The sequence below is a fragment of the Xenopus tropicalis genome, chromosome 3, assembly GCF_000004195.4.
Source record: "Xenopus tropicalis strain Nigerian chromosome 3, UCB_Xtro_10.0, whole genome shotgun sequence".
NCBI classification, from domain to species: domain Eukaryota; kingdom Metazoa; phylum Chordata; class Amphibia; order Anura; family Pipidae; genus Xenopus; species Xenopus tropicalis.
In genome coordinates this window covers 56,797,265-56,815,285 of record NC_030679.2, presented here as the reverse complement: position 1 = coordinate 56,815,285, position 18,021 = coordinate 56,797,265, and the positions used below count along the sequence as shown (strand labels likewise).

At 39.7% G+C, this 18,021-nt stretch overlaps 1 protein-coding gene across 1 annotated transcript; it reads right to left on the bottom strand.

Moving 5' to 3' along the window:
* Positions 1 to 2,511: 2,511 nt before the first annotated feature.
* metap2 (methionyl aminopeptidase 2) lies at positions 2,512 to 16,201 on the bottom strand. The gene is given in 11 exon segments (NM_001016115.2): positions 2,512 to 3,118; positions 3,762 to 3,877; positions 5,243 to 5,346; positions 7,266 to 7,362; positions 7,495 to 7,589; positions 7,706 to 7,887; positions 8,015 to 8,176; positions 9,047 to 9,149; positions 10,231 to 10,296; positions 12,546 to 12,656; positions 16,035 to 16,201. Coding segments are annotated over 11 exon segments (1,452 nt in total). The 5' UTR covers positions 16,198 to 16,201; the 3' UTR covers positions 2,512 to 2,865.
* Positions 16,202 to 18,021: the final 1,820 nt, after the last annotated feature.

The following is an 18,021-nucleotide window of genomic DNA, read 5'->3' as shown; positions in this document are numbered from 1 at the left end:
ACAATGGTATCAGTTGCTCATCACCCCTACCATACATCTTGCAGTGGTCAGGTGGGTCACCTCAACACATATTCAGAGTAGAGTTAAGGTGGTCACACACATGGCAATTTTTGATCTTTCGTGCTGACGTTCAGGGCTGAATGGTCAGATATGGAGGTAGAAACAATAGGATTTCGACCTCCTTCTGCCGATTCAGCCCTGAACATAGCTTTTGCTTGGGTGCCAAATCTTCTAACCCGCGAGTCGACCAATGTCAGCAGCCTCTTGCGATATCGGTCGCCTCATGAGTTGCCATACACACGCCGAATATCGCATGAAACAAGGTTTTGTATGATATTATTGGTACTTGTATGGCCAGCTTTAAGCTCTATCTTTCAGAAAGGTATTGAGTGGGAGAAAGACTCTGCTTCTAGCAGTTTATAAAACATCAAGGAGTGCAATGAGCTTCACCATTACACCACATGAGGGCAGTAGATTGATGCAGAGGCAAAGCATTGGAGTCAGCAGCATTTCAGCCACCCCTGCTTGTAATAGCACATGTAGGATGTATCTATCCCTGAATCATGTGACTGCAAAAGTAAGAGGTTTGGGAAAGTCAAATGGTATGTTACATGTATTTTTATATAAAAGCAATCTACTTACTTTTATAGAGATTGTTGCAGTTAAACTATCCATAGCGACACCTATGCTTCTTTCCCAGTTGTACACAAATGTTAATATTGTTCCAGAATTACTTGCCTATTTACTGCTCTGGGGTGATGTGCTCTCTCATCAATTCTGTCTATACCAGACATCCATTTGGAAGCCCTGCTTTACTCTGTAAAGAGGATCATAAGGGCAAATACATATTTTAATTGTGGTTTCTAATAAACATGGCTTTAGCCACTGTTCCAATAGCTAGTTACCATGGAAATTAGAGAAATAAAATGCAACTTCTATGAGGCAAACTCAAAGAATGTGTAGTCTGTTTTTTTCTAAGCTTTCCGCATGCAGAGCTTGCTGATGGACATTTTACCATTGTTCCTGGTTGGGAAGAGCTTCAGTTGCCATAACACATTCCCAAGGTTTAGGGGAGGCACTGAAGAGATTTGATGGTGGGGGCCATTAACCTGTAATCATGCCACACAGCTTGCAACGAAGCACAATAAAAGGCTTATGGTATCTTTAGAGGCTGCAGATACAACTCTCCTAGGATGAAGACGCACACACAGCTACTAGTAGCAGCTACTAAAATAGACAATGCTGATCATTTACTGATAATTGTCTCTACATGTGTTTTAGCAGAGGCAATTCTCAGTATTGTCTATGGCAGGGTATTTTCTGGAGTATAGTAACCACAAAAAAGTAGCTGTTAGTAGCTCTGTGTGTCTGCACTCTTAAAGTTGCTCAGTGATATAATTGGATCCTAGTCCATTGAGACTATACCATATATTTACACTAGTTTCTTGAATAAAACAGTGTATTGCCCTGTGGTTATCTACCTCCACTAAATTATCACAGTTTTTCAATACAAAAAACCATTAGGGCTCTGGCACACGGGGAGATTAGTCACCCGCGACAAATCTCCCTTGTCACGGGCGACTAATCTCCCCGAACTACCATCCCACCGGCCAAAATGTAAGTCGCCGGTGGGATGGCACGCTGCACAGGCAATTTCAGCAAATCGGCGAAGTTGCTTCGCAAGGCATTTTCGGCAATTTGCCGAAATCGCCTGCACAGCGTGTGCCATCCCACCGGCGACTTACATTTTGGCCGGTGGGATGGTAGTTCGGGGAGATTAGTCGCCCGTGACAAGGGATATTTGTCGCGGGCGACTAATTTCCCCGTGCGCCAGAGCCCTTATAGTAACCAAAACCAATTTTGGGTTAGATTTTGTTTGATGACCAAGCTTATGAATAAACTCACAGAAATGGAAATACAAAGTACACAGAATATTTGAGGATGATGGTAAATGATTTACTATAATTGAAACAATATCAACTGAAATCACTGGTGCAAACTAGCCCCTCCACTACCGGAGCACAGAACTGATACTATCATCACACCAGGATCCTTAACTAGAAATAAACAATGGCAGCAGAAAAATACAAGTGGATTATAAAGGGAACTTACACAATGAAAGTGAACATAATATGGACAGGTTTAGAACAGGCTTTTTTCAGTAATGAGTTGTGTATTCTACTGACTATAGCTATGCAGCATTCAAAAGATTTGGTTTAATCTAGAAAGTTGAAGCTTATTTTGGCAAAGGCTGTTAGACTGAGGCGTAAGTACAATTTATACACAAACCAGCACACCCTTAAAGCATCTACCAGTGTCTTTTGGAGATTCCACTGATTGAAATACAGGCTGATATGGTCAGACTGGACAAAATATTCTTGTAGCGTGTATTTAAAATGCAGTGGCCAGAGCAACTTACCTGATTCTCACATTTATATTATTCCCTCTACTGAGTAAGCAATAGCTGGATGAGAATTTAACTATTTTTGTACAAAATAATTTCCATTGCACTAAAATTGAATACTTTTATTTGCAGAAATAAAGAAAGAAACCCGTTGCAATAGCTGAATATAAATATTTCAAAAGCCTCAAATTTGGGGCCTTTAAAAACACAATTTAGCTGTTATCAGGTGTTCTCCTGAACCAATAGGAATAAGTAGGACAGATCAAAAATTGCCCCTTGTCTTGTAGAGGCCTGAAAGTGAACCCAGTCAGATTGTTAGTAAAGCTATGTCTTTAATTATGGTTTTTTCCATTCCAAATATGGAAAATATCACATATGTCTGTTTTTTAGAAAGACATATTCCAATTAATCTTGTGCATTTTGCGTGACAAAATCATTCAGAAAGACACTGAGGATTAGGTTTAATAGTCATCTCCTCTGCTCACAACTTCTTTGCAGGTGGGGCGCAGTAATATTGTGTGCTCAAACTGTGCTGTGTATGACCCTTTCATATCACAAAGAGGTGGGTAAGGGTCTACTATACCCAAATCACACAGGTTCTTCAGGGCCATTAGGTATTTGCTCTCTCCAAGACGGTCCAGCCATCTGCGGCAGAACGCCAGAGTACCAAAGTTCTCGTTAATGACATTCAGCAAGTGTTTTGCTCTGGGAAGTCTACAGAGGCAAATAGAATACAAAAGATGGCATCAGCACAGTAATTACAGTCATTATATACTATTATTGTTATAACTGCCAACTAATTAACTCAGGGAAGTGATAACTAATCTATTAAATGTTGGGTGTCTCAGAACAGCTACAAGAAGCACATAAATTAAGAAGCCCATTAAGCAAGAAGGCTCAAGCACAACGTCACCTAATGGACTCTTATATAATTTAAAGAAATATATATTTAAAATAAAATATGCCCCCCCCCCCTTGACATGAGCTTATTAAGATGGGTTTATGCAGAAAAGGAGCAACACTATTGAGCTTCCAGGAATATATATAAATGTATTTTCTTCCTACAAATATACTAGATTCCACAGAGTAAAAGAAAATCACAATCCATTTCTCTACTCCCCTTAGGCAGCCAGTATAATACAACTCCTTCTTCACTTTGTTCTGTTTTGAAGTGATGGATTCTGGAAATGGAAGTTGCGCTTGCTTTAAGAGCAGGGCTATACATCCAACAAAATAAGATTCAAAATGACCATAACTATATTAATATCTACATGCACTACTGACCTAAATGTACCCAAGTACAAATGGTGTTTCTTGTATGTATGTGATTTCATTATGTGCCAGGATAAACACCTACCTTATTGGCACATGCCCCACATCAAAGTTCTTCATATAGTGGGAACACTCCATATCATCATGAACTACTCCTTTTCCAGTGCTACCAAATGTTTCTATTGCATACACCTCTCCTTCCTAAAGTGGGAAAAGAAAAGACATAACCAACAAGGCTAGATTTCCGAATTCACTGCTATGCATATAATAAAGGAGAAATCCTTCTAATTAGTTGCTGATGCAGATCAAACAATGTAATCGCTTACTGAAATTTTTCATAAAGTACTTTAATAGGTTACTGCTTTGTTTCATTATAAAGCAGATACTTTCCTCTACTTTTGCTTTTTAAAGGAACAGTAACACCAAAAAATTAAAGTGTATAAAAGTAATTAGAATATAATGTACTGCTGCCCTGCACTGGTACAACTGGTGTGTTTGCCCTCAGGGCTGTGGCACACGGGGAGATTATTCGTCTACGACAAATCTCCCTTGTCGTGGGCAACTAATCTCCCCGAAATGCCATTCCACCGTACGCAGCACCACGATTTCCTGAAGCCGTGGAAGTTGCCATCCCACCAGCGATTTACAGGAAGATTTGTTGCGGGCGCCTAATCTTCCCGTGTGCTGCAGCCCTCAGAAATGTATATAAACAAAGCTGCTGTGTAGCAACGTAGCCAGCCATTGAAAGGAGAAAAGGCACAGGCACATTGCAGATAAGAGATAAAACGATATTATATTCTAGGGAGGTTATCTGTTATGTGCTATGTAACCTGTGCCTTTTCTTATTTTTTCATCGTGAATGGCTAACCCCAAGGCTACAATTATTAATATAAACTATAGTAGTGTTACTGGAACAAACACACTACTTTTACAAGTACACAGCATTTTTTGTGTTACTGTTCCTTTAAGCAATCTAAAGCAGGGCTGTCCAGCTTACTACCCATGTAAGACCCTAAAATGTAAAACGCAATCACGTCTAAACAAAGGAATTCCAGGCCCCTGATTTTAAACAGCTGGAGGAGCACTACTATAGATCATTGTTTTCTCACAGAAGTGATACATCCCCCTTTAAAGTACTACTCCCTGTCTGCACTGGTTTTTATTTGATTAAAGGAACAGATATCTGCAGCTTATTTATATAAACTATAGTAGTGTTACTGAAGCAAACACCCCAGTTTTACCAGTGCAGGGCCACAGTACATTATATTTTAATTACTTTAAAACACTTTCATTTTTTGGCGTTACTGTTCCTTTAACAGTTGTACAGCTGAGCATTTTGACAGTTTTAGCATTAGTTAAGTTACCAAAGAAACCAGGTTCACTGCTCCCAGAGCAAGGTTTTCCCATACTGTTGATATTTAAGAGGGCCCATAGCAATTCTGTTTGTAAATATTAAATTTAAGAAAAACAAATTTCAATTTATTTTGTGCATTTTGCCTACCTATAAATATCTATGTCTAAGCCTGCTTTCTCTGCAAGTAGATACTTGCCAACAACTGTGCATACCTCCATTCTTGTTGCTTCTCCCCCTTTCACAATAGGCACTGTTTTGCCAGCATGAATTCTGTATGGTCCAATGGAGTGGCCATTTAGGTTTCGAATCGGTTTTACTGATGGAGGAAAAAAAAATTATATATTAAATTTGGTAATTTCCTTAAGAATACATGTAGCTACATTATCCTTGCCTAACATAGGCTTAAAGGACAAGGAAAGGCTAAGTCACTTGGGGGTGCTAAAATGTTAGGCACCCCCAAGTGACTTAAATCGCTTACCTTGTACCCCGGGCTGGTGCCCGTTAGGAGAAACCAGCACCAGCCCGGGGTACCTGTCGAGAGCACTTCCTCCTTCCTATTCGCTCGCTAGCCGATTGTCCTGGACAAACGCATGCGCAGTAGAGTGAAAAGCCGACTTCTCTGTTAAAGTTCGGCTTTTCACTCTACTGCGCATGCGATCGATCAGGAAGGAGGAAGCGATCGCTGCTAACCCGGGCTGGTTCGGTCTGTACAGGGGCACCAGCCCGGGGTAGAAGGTAAGTGATTAAATTCACTTGGGGGTGCCTAACATTTTGGCACCCCCAAGTGACTTTGCCTTTCCTTCTCCTTTAAGGTATTTGCATACATTATAAGGCATAATTAATATAGTGTGTATGCCATCACCGGTGATGTTGCCCATAGCAAATAATCAGATATTAGATTTGAATGGCCACCTACAAAAGCAAAGATCTGTTTGGTTGCTATAGGCAATATCACCAGTGATGTTGGTTTAGACACTATAAAAGTGTAATTGAAATCTGCCTTATGAAGGCAACACAACAGGGATCATTGCCACTGAACATAAAGCAAAATAGAAGTCCTGGGAGGAATCACTGAGGGCTAAGTCTTTAAATATAGTTAATGCGAAGTACTTTCATGTGATACACTGGGAGCCCCTACAGGCAATAGGACCTCAAGTTAACTGCAAATGGTCCATTTCTTACATCTGTTACTTGTCTCATATCCTTTTAACAATCCTTTTTTGAGGAAATGTATAGTTATAATATGCATTATTTTAACCACACTAATAAGTTATTATACATAGTTTGAGCCCAGTGTTATTTAATTCAGTCTGATATCAGTCACACAGATTATCCCTGAGAACCAAATAATTTGGCAATATGACAGAGACAATGGAACAAGGTTGAACAAACTTGAATTCAGACTGACTGCATATATTAGAGGCTCTATTTAGTGCAAGTGTATCTACAACTTATTTGGCAGAATCAGATTAACGTGTAATTATAAAATGCCAGCAAGTTCTGCAGAGCTGTACAACAGAAACATGCATATATGTTAAAAACACAAATTCTGATTGAGGAGATCACAATTGGGTCAAAATCTGCAAGCACAATATTACAGATAAAATCATATTTTCACACTTGTTACTGAGCTTCTAATAGTATTAAATACAAGTTTTGCTATGCCAGATCTTTTAAGGGTAACTGCTTTAAAAAAGTCGCAGATGCCCAATGTCTACAGCTCGCCTTTGCAGTGTTATGAGCGGACAGAAACAGAAATAAGAACTAGGTCAGAACTGTCCATATGGAAACCCTGGGCAAGGCAGCACTCCAAAACCTGCAACCACTATTAAAACCATCTCCAGTCTCCACACATCAAAGATGGCCAAACACACCAAGTGCTAATCATCATGTTGGCCAGCTGTTGCTGAAGGGTGACCATGTTTAACCTTTCATAAAGTATCCATCAGTTCAAGATAGATCAATGTATGGCCACCCAATCATACAAAAGAGGAGAGATTACAGTAAAATAGCACTTTCCAATACAGGAATCCTGTAGTCTGCTCACTGGCTACCCAAATATGCTGTAAATAGTGGGGGGGTTTTTTCACTCAAGGGAAAAAAGCACTGACTTTAATATAAAATTAACTACACATCATACTCCGCTAGCAGTGCTAACTTATGTCCAGGCACAAATCTGTGCAGTAATATAGTTCTCACTAATGATAACCATGAAATTATTATTAGAAAGCATACCTTGATATGTTTTGCCATCAATTTCAACCTCATATGACTCCATAACCTCTTGAATTGCCTCACCAACATCACAGAGACGCACATCTATACCTGAACACTAAAGTAAAATACAAAAAGCTTATTGCAAATGGCATTGCTTCCTTTCCTTGTACAATTTTTTCTTAAATAAAGCCCTAACCAAGTTATTTCTTTGCTCTATTTAAGCTTCTACAAGCAATAAAGTGCATACCTTTATTCCAGTGTTGGTGGCATCTTTGACAGCTTCTAGCAACTTGTCATATTTTGGATTGAAGGTGACTGTAAAAGCACAGTCTATTATACGTCCTGTTAAAACATGATTAATGACAAACATAAAGATGTGCTAAGGAAAAGGAGGTTTAAACTGCAGAAAGAGGCATAAAAATTTTTTAGAAAAAATTATAATTTTAAACGTGGCATACCATTAATGTGTGTTCCAAAGTCAATTTTGCAGACATCATCATATTGCAACACTGTTGGATCCCCTGCATTAGGAGTGTAGTGGGCCGCACAGTTATTCAGGGAACAGCCTGTGGGGAATGCAAGTCCAGCGTACAGACCATTTTCCTTTATCAGCTTGCGAGAACAGTCCTCAAGTTTTTCACTGTAACAGAGAAAGTAACACGTTGCACTTCTGCTAAAAGACTTATGCCAATAATCAAATGTATAGCAATGCATATAAAGCAAGGTAGCATCAGACATGACCATTGCTTACTGTTCTCAAACATTACCATATTTCAATCATTGTCATTCCGGGCTTTATCCAGCTCATCACATATTTCCTCACTTGTCTATGAGCTTCAGCTGCCTGTCTGAAGTCAGTCCAGATTTCCTCACTAGCTTGATCCATAGCTTTTTTCTCTTCACTTGTTGTTCTCCAAGCTGCAGATCGTCTGTTAAAATAAAAAAATACATGATGCACATTGTGAATTGCTCAATTGCAGACTTCTTCCAAGAGAATTTAAAAGTAAAGAGCAAATGTAGTGAGTTTTTCAAAATAATCAATGGGAACCACCCACATCTACGGTGCACAGGAGCACTTATTGCCCAAAAATGCCTGTGTCCACCTTGAGTGATTATACCAAGGCTTGATGTTTAAATGCTCTTATATAAGGACATTTGTTATTAACATATGGCAGCACACAACCCTGAACTATTTATCAAGCATTTGAGATATGAGAAATAATGTAATAAAAAGTGTAAAATCTTCTAAAATCTAGTACTCCACAGCACCTAATTAGATGTTTATTAATAAAAAGGTGGCTAGTAAATGCTACATGACTAATTGGTTGCTATGGGTTACTAGATGCGTAGCAAACTTAAGACAATTTATTACATTACGCCCATCGTGTGTAATAAAACTGTATTGTTTATAAGGTAAAGCCTAGTACAGATGTATCCTACAAAGAAATATAGTGCTCAGAATTTACAGTATTTACAGTATTTTAAATCACCATAGGAGAGTTAAAGATACAGTTTACATGGATTTTCTTGCTTACAATTAGTCAAAGCAATCAAAGCACACATTTGATCAATCTAAAGGATGCATATACACAAGCTTGTTTGTATTTAGCTTTAGTATCACTTTTCTGTTCTTCCTCTTTCCAGCACAAAAGACAAATCACATCTTTAGTTCAAACTTCAAACATTTCCAGTTTACTTCTACAGAGGCAACTGTGCAGTGTGTACATCATATCAGGCTGCTTTCCCATTAATGGCTTGAATACATTCATTACATTCATTTGTGCCAAGAAGTTACCTACCCATCTTGTGTTGCAGGGTACTCGCACTCCTGTCCTTTTGGAAACACTCCACTTGGATAGAGTTCAGATATTGGAATAGAGGGTGGATCGGTCTGTGATTTGGCTACAGAAAAAAAATTAGAGATGACACATTAGACAGCCAAGGCAAACCTTTACAGATGCAAATTTCAAGCTAGCTTGTTAAATCAGAATTGCTTTACAATAAAGTAAACCAATTTTAATACAGAATAATTAGTGAAAATTTAGGTATGAGAGTTCTAGTCCCACTGGTAACTTCCAAATCTGGGAGGAGTCAAAGAAGTATTGCACCATTTGTTTGCACCCCCACCCCCTGTTAGTTTCTGCATTATTCACACCTCAGATCTGTTATTGGCATAGTAATGATAGGTTTCCCTGTCGCTTTCCCTACTCTGCCTGCCCTGCTCTACCCCTCCTGTGAGTGCATGCCCTACAACGTCTGTGTGTACTAAACTCTGCCTGCCCTATTCTGTCTGTGTGCCAAACTATGCCTGCCCTATGTTGCCTGTGTGCCATACTCTGCCAGTCCTATGCTGCCTTTGGGAGGTGGACCTAGCGGGGGGTTTGGCGTGGGAGATTACTATTATTTGGAAATAATTAAAGGGTCCCCAAGTTGTTTAATTATGTGCTGGGGCTTGCTATCCACAGGGAATGAGGAGCCATATATATTTATTTATTTGAGGTTATGTCTTAATAAAACTTAATGAGCTTTTTTCACTTATAAATGATGAGTGATATTCCAGTAGTGAGCATTGACCATTTGTCTTTTTAGTGTGCTACCACTGTTAATGTGGGTATGGTCTTAAAAATGTTTGTGTTTACATGGGTGTGGTTAAAAAAAAAAGTGGTCAAAACTAACTTCCATTATAGGCCCTTCACCACCTATGACAGAAAAATCCAGCCCTCGGTACCACAGAAGTTGGGCAGCACTGGTCTAAGCAGAATTCCATTACTGGGGTGTTGCATGTGATATTACATTATATTATTTGTAAACTATCTATAACTCTAAAATTCACATTTATTTTATATGGCTTATATGATGGTAAAGTCAGTGTCCACCATCTAAATGCCAGCTTCAGGTTTGTCACCCAAACACAGAATAAATAATTTATAAAAACAAAATATATGTTAACTTTCTGACAAGTGTAAAAAAAAAAATCACATACAGCCTTTCTTCTTCTTCTTCTTTTTCTTCTTTTTCCCAGCTGCTCCATCAGCATCACCTTCACCATCTGAAATACAGAAAGACAGACACAAATTAAATGTATCTAATGAAATCCTGAATTTTGCATAAATACCAAAATGTGATGTTTGAGGTAGATACCTATAATTATCTATTAGGAAAACCTTATCTTCTAATACAAAGTCATAATTTAAATGGTGATGATAATGATACTCCAATTCTTGGGTCCTAAAGTGTTCTCAGGGATTTTATTTAGTTCCTCTCTGTAATGAGTAACTATACAAAGTAACTGACTGATCTTCTAAGCTTTCAAAATGCGATATAGGTGTGGAAACAATTTTTTGAAAAGCTAAAGAATACAAGATAGTAAAATTGAGACAGATTAAGTTACAATTTAAGTGAAGCATTATAGAAGTACATAAATCAAATAGGGAGGATTAGGGGGAAGTGAGACATGAATACCCTGTATACATTTCTACACTAATAAATGTAAAGGTAGGGGAATATGCAAAGCAGAAGCAGCTAATACTTTGGTGCCAGAAGTATTTGACAGAGAAAACATAATTACAAAAGTAATTTTTGTGCCATAGTACACAAGTCCAATGAAATAAGTATATTACGAGTGTTAAATGCATGATATGAGAAGTTAAGTAACAATCTAGGCAGGATAAAACAAGAGGTACTTTTCTTCTAAGGCCTACAAAGGATTTATGGGAAAAGGCAATTCCAATTGTACAAAGAGCCAGAGCTGCATCAGTGCCACAAGAACCAAAGTTGCTTGTTTTCTAGATAGAATGGCATCTCCAGCAAGATTTTTAGTTACTGAATCTTATTGCTATCTATACTAGCAACAAATGTCCCAACAGATTACCAGGGATCCCCAACCTTTTTTGCCCATAAGCCATGCTCAGATGTAAAAGCCACAAGCATGAAAAAAGTTTCTGGGAGTTGCCAAATATGTGCTGTGAATGGATGTTTGGTAGTCCCATGTAGACTGCCAGACCACAGGAGGGACAACTTAGAGCAGTGATCCCCAACCAGTGGCTCGTGAGCAACATGTTGCTTCCAGTGGCCTCAAAGCAGGTGCTTATTTTTGAATTTCTGGCTTGGAGGCAAGTTTTGGTTGAATAAAAAAACACTTATAATGCCAAAAAGCCTCCTGTAGGCTGAATGTCCACATATGGGCAATTAAATTGGCAATTATTGCTCTTATTGGCACATCAGGAACCATTTTTATGCCTGTGTTGCTCCCCAAAACTTTTTCCATTTGAATGTGGCTCACGGGTATAACAGGTTGGGGATCCCTGTCTTAGAGTAAACTAGTGTCTTTATGCCTCCAAACCTGGAATTTTAAAATTAGCATCTGCTTTGAGGTCATGCAGAGCAACATGTTGCATGTGAGACACAGGTTGGGGATCATGGGATTAGGCTCACTGGTTTACCAGCCCATACTAACAGAACAATAGAATGTGGGCATTCAAAACAAATTGGCAGTTGTATGGTGTCTATCCTTTCCATCCACAAGCCAATCATTTGAATGTTGTAGAGAATCAGACAATGTTCGGCAATAGGGATGGGCCAAATGATTCGCGCGCTGAAAAAATTTGCCGTGCGACACTAAAATTTGCCACAGGTGTCGCTTTCTATGACGCACGCATTAAAAAAAAACTATGCATGTGTCAAAAGCCACGTGTCATAGAACGCCACGCCTGTGTCAAATCACGTGATGCGTGGCGATTTTTTTCACCGCATCAATCATTTCACCCATCCCTACTCGGCAACCATTTCTTTTAGAGAATTTAAATGAGTAAAAGTTGATTCTAGGAACTGGACTGATTGGCCCTCTAACATCAGGAACAAGATTTTTCTTTCATCTCTGGTTAGCGTAGCAGTTAGGTTGAATGCATAGCCTGCTAAGATCAGCCAATGTAGCCGTTTGGTGGAGTTGCTGAACTGCAAATTAGGCCTCAAAACAAACTACTGCTGGGCTGTCCAGCTGGAAGATCACATGCCAAATATGATCCCAATTAGGTCTTTATGGCCTAGCATTGGTCTCAGTCATATAGAACAGTGAATAAATCACCCACCAAATGAAAGAAGTTGGATAGCAGACAGCATTGAACCAGTGAATGGTAAAAGACTGCTACCAATGTAAGTATGGCAATAAACAAAAACTATAACACCTCAAAAATGAAGAATGTGATTCTCACTGGAAAAAAATGTACCTAGCCAAAAGATTAGTTAGGTTGGGAAAGAGATTAGTATGTCATTTGTCACAAGACACTATATTGTGCTTGCCTTCTTCATCCTCATCTTTTTCTTTATTGTCCAAAGTCTGTTTCTCAAGCTGTGTTGTTATTTCCTCAGTGGCTGTGGCCGTAGCCCCCAAGTCTTTTTCAGCATCTTGCCCTAAAATGCAAAGACACACAAAGTAAATATGTACTGTACAGCAAAGCTCATCTTAACAGGTTTACAGGCAACAGCCACTACTAGTAAGACTATTAAAAAGTACAGGAAGTTTAATCCTATCAGAGGACAGGCATGTCATGGTGCCTGCATACTGAAAAGGCCTTTACTATTTCAAAAGATACCAGTGCACATGGTTTCTTATATTGATTTTGCTTACAGCGTTCACTCCAATTTTTTTTTAACAAAGAATCTGCCAAAAAAGTAATAAGCCCCTAAAACTCAATGAAAGCAACACAAGATGCCTGAAGTTCTAAACCTTTAGGGTAAAATAAAACAGTATTTTTTCCTCTGACAGAAATCCTGTGACCACTTTTCACTTTAATAGGAAATATGGAAAAGTAAAGGGGTAATGCTTGTGCTGCCCAAAACACAACCAGAAAACTTTTGGGCAGCATATTACCCTTAGGATGATGGTACAGATATGGGATCTGTTATCTAAAAAGCTTTTATCCAGAAAGCCAAGAATCACAGGAAGGCCATCTCCCATAGACTCCATTTTAATCAAATAACACAAATTTAAAAAAAAAATACTTAACCCCAACTAAGATATAATTAATCCTTATGGGCGGCAAAACAATCCTATTGGGTTAAATTAATGTATAAATTAATTTTTAGTATGGAGATGCATATGAAGTAAAGACCACTTATGCAGAAAACTATTCTGGACAACAATAAATGTTGCCAGATGATAGCACACATACACACAAAAAAAAGATGTCTCTCTAATGCCTTTAAAACGTTATAATTTTGATAGGGGACAATTTCTGGATTTTTTTGAACATTTCTTGGCAAAAACTAAACTATCTCTAGTCCAAAAGTACAATTAACACTATACCATCAACTAATAACAGGGCAATATACACACATGCAGCAGTGCAGTGAAAAGAGCTACACTGAACATACACATTTCTTCATTAGAACAGAAGGCCATAAGGATTTTTTTTCCTATAGATTTTACAGGGCAAAATGTGAAACTGAAAGTAGTCACATTCTACTTCATTTTCATTTAAGTACAAAATTCACTTTGTAAAGAGGTGTGGGGAACAATGGTGCTATATAAATAACACTTGGTCAATCCATGTTGCTTAAAAAAAAAAGTATATGTTATCTTTGCGAGAGTCACTGTTCAAAGGTTATTTTTAAAGTGGATTTAATTAGGATGTAAACATTGATATCCTGTGCCACCAGGGGCAGGCCAAGCCGACTGGGTGCCCTAGACAACCCAGTCTTGTGTTGTTTAAAATGCTACCAGGTTTCTGCAGCAATTAGAAAGCAATACCATTCTGAGGCTTTTTTTCAAAGGTTTTAATTGAGTTTGTGAACAACATGACAAAGGAGCGAAGATCTCTAGATCTCTGCTACCACGGGCGACTAACTTCGGCTTTCCTCCTAAGCAATTCGTAGGCCTTTCCACCACCGACTCCTATTGTGGCTGGTGGAATGGTATTTCGAAAATGGTTGGTCGCCCACGGTAGCAGAGATCTATCACAAGTGACTAACTCGCTCTGATGGCCCATGGGGAGATTAGTCGCCTGCTGTTAAATCTCAGCTACCACAGGTAAATAATCTCCCCAAAAGGCCTTTCCACAAGCAACATTTCTAACTACAGGCAACCATTCTCCTCATGTACCACTGCCCTTAGAATGGGAAAGAAAAAGCAGGGCCAAGGGGTAAAAAAAAAGGCATAAGATACTCATTTGTGACTTAGCATATAGTTGCATGTTTTTTTCCTGGTCTGATGCTGTGTTTGCATTCTCTAGCCAGGCATTCCCTTCATATGTGAGTCTCTATACTGGGAAGCCTGTTGATGAGCTTTTTTCCCATAGTAAAATATAATAGAGACTATATCTGTATGATGTTTCTTTACTGCCTTCCGTTTAGCCTCCTTTTAATCACACTTCTTGGTTAATAAATTGGCAGGACCCTACTGTTTTTGGAAGAAGCTACTAAATTTGCCTTTTGCTATTAAAATCACTTTTTTTAACACTAAATACTCCAATAAAATTGTATACTAAAGGAACAGTAACACCGCAAATAAAAGGGTTTTCAAGAAATTACAATATATTGCGAGTAAACTTTGGACAACTTTAGCAAAGTGCCACGTATACTTTCCCACTAGTGATTCCATTTATTGCTGGTGGGAAAGAATTTCAGGGAGATGAGTGACCTGAGGTTGAATCTTTGATATTGTGGGCAACTATTCTCCCCAATATTCTTTCCTGTATACCATCAGCCTTAGCCCTGTCTCAGCTTAAATGGCTGCCACCATGGCAGCAGCTTATTTCTATAACGTATAGCAGACATTCTAAAGCAAACACACAAGTTTTACCAATGCAGGGCTATATTTAGTTTTACCAACGCAAGGCAATGCCTTGTTATATTTTTTCAATAGTTTTTTCCTGTTAATAACACTGGTATCAAGCACAGGGCCGCCGATCCCTATAAGCAGAGTACTCAGTCTGCATAGGGCACCAACTCCCAGGGGGGCACCCATCCCAGCTGCTCCAAAAAAAAATCATTTGTATATATTATAACATACCCCCCAACACTGTCCCGCCGGTTTTTATAGCGCATCCCACTGTCCCGGATAGTTCAATCAATCTATGGGGGCTATTGGGGGCACTTACTATGGGGGCATTGTCTATGGGGGCAATTGGGGGCACTGTGTGTTGGGCCCCTATAGTAGGTTTTTTTTTGTTTTTTTTTTTACTTCGGTAATATTTGGGGGAGGGGGCACAAAAGTAAATTTCTGCTTAGGGCACCCATTTGGCCAGCAGCGGCCCTGATCAAGCATCATTTTTATAGGCCATGTGGCAAGCCTAGCAACCGCACATTACATTTTCCTTTACATTAACACACATTGATTTTTTGTTGTTACTAAATGACACATACAAATTCAGTGTTGAGTTCCCAAGGGGATGGCAGTGCTATAATGAGCATGCCTTTATATTACAGAATGAGCAGGCCTTTACACTCCCCAGCGCCACAGACCCAGGAAAGCCAGTGAGGCAGACTGTATGCGAGCAGGTCAGCATGCGGCTGAAGGTCGCAGTTTGGCTATCTGTACTGCATGTATCGCAAACATAGCAAAACCCCACGGGAGCGAGTTGAAAATAACTCTCAGGTCAGGTGACAGACATGGCAGCACAAGTAGATAAAGGCACAGGCACTAAACATCCACGCAACGGTACAAACTTGTCCGACGTGGGTAGAAAGTATAGGGGAAGGCACTGGAATACAGCCCTTCTGTCACCCAGAGCCCGCACATTGCCCGCTGCTCCTGGCGTCCCCACACGCACAGCCCCTGCCATTCTCTACCTGTTTTGGCGTTGTTCTTCTTCTTCTTTTTTCTCTTCTTCTTGCTCACGCTGTTCTCTCCAGGTATGGCGGCTTCATCCTCTTCCACCTCTCCGTTCAAGTGTTTTTCCCCATCTTCCTCCTCCAATTCGGGGCTCTGCAGCTTTACTACTAAACCCGCCATCTTACCAAAGAGAAAGGCCCATGGAGCGGCGGCCCAGACACAGGGCTCTTCTCTTTGGTACTGGGAGGAGCACCGGAGTGCACCATGGGATAGCTGCGGATGACATGTGGTGGCGTTTGGCCGTATTTACTCAATTGGGTTGGCTGCAACCAGTGTTTGTTGTTTTAGGTAGAAATACATATTCTTTCACAGTATGAAATGCATACACTTATTGCAGTATATAGCAACTCTAGTTGTGGCTTCTTAAGGAAAATATTAAACACGGATTTTAATAAAGTCGCTAATCTAATCTACAGAGAAGACACTTTGCACATCGGGAGAAAGTCATAGGTATTTTTAGGGACTACTGTTGCTTAAAAATATATTTAAAGCGGCACAGTGGCCCATCTGCCATTGACTTTAAAGGGCACCTATCGCCCTAACATTGCTTCCCCCACTCTGGTTGGGGGAAACAATAGTCTTTTTTAGAAGATTCCCACTGACACCAGTGCAAAATAATTTCTGTAGATATTTTGCCTGCATGTCATCACTCTAAGGGGCACATTTACTTACGAACGGGCCGAATGCGTCCGATTGCGTTTTTTTCGTAATGATCGGTATTTGGCGATTTTTCGGAAAATTGTTGCGACTTTTTCGTAGCCATTCCGAATGTTGCGCAAAATGTTGCGATTTTTTCGTAGCGTTACTAGTTGCGCGAAAAGTCGCGACTTTTTTGCAGCTTTCGTGCCGAGTACGAAAGATTCGGATTCATTCAAGCTTCAGTATGGTGACTTTCCTTGGGCCAGGTTGGAGCTGCAGGGTGCCATTGAGTCCTATGGGAGGCTTCCAAAATCATGCTAAGTCTGAAAGTTTCGCCCGCCGCTTACGAGCGCTCAATACGAAAAAGTCGCGACAACGACAAAACGAAAAACTCACATTTTTTCGCGCAAATCGTATTGGTAACGAAAAAGTCGCGACAATTTCCGAAAAGTCGTAAAGGCAACGAAAAAAACGCAAAAAATAGGAAAAAGCCGCAAAATGTTCGTTTTCCAATCGGAATTTTTCCAATTCGGATTCGTGGGTTAGTAAATGGGCCCCTAAGGGTGAAGTAGTAGCTAGTTACTAGTAGCAGCTACTTGTCTGTAGCAGCTACTAATGCTCATAGGGTTGCCACCTCTCCTGCCCAGGAACTAATGGCAGGGAGGCCTGAAGTTCCTGGGCTGTCTGGGTCTAAACCTGACAGGTGGCAACCTAAAATGCTGATCATTTACTTATAATTGCTTTTATGTATATTTTAGCAGGGGCAATTTTCAGTATTATCTATGGCAGAGTATTTTCTGGAGTTTAGTAGCCATGAAAAAGTAGCTGCTGCTAATTAGCGCCGTGTGTCTTCACCCTAAGGCAGGGGTGCTCAGACTTTGTCACCCTGTGATCTACTCTTGCCACCTGGCCTACGTCATGAGATCTACCACAGTTAAAATAGTGCAATGTCTATCATTTGGAGCAATAAGCAAGAAAAAGTATCAATCAATGTTTAACAAATACACATAGCAATATATAAATGCAGTGCCAAATTCAAATTTAATGTGAAAGGATTGTTGTAGTTTTTACTTCCATTCTTCATGGCCCACTTTGTAGTCTGCACACAAACATATATAAAGTGGGAACAAATATATACAGCGGCCAGGTCGTGACAATCTTTTATACTGGGATGAGCAGCTGCAATCAAAAGCTCCAGTATGCTGGGGGGAAAAAAAGAAGTGGCAGATGTCATCCCCTTGCATTCCACCTTGAGGTCCACCAGAAACTTTAAAGTGATCTATTGGTAGACCACGATCTACCTTT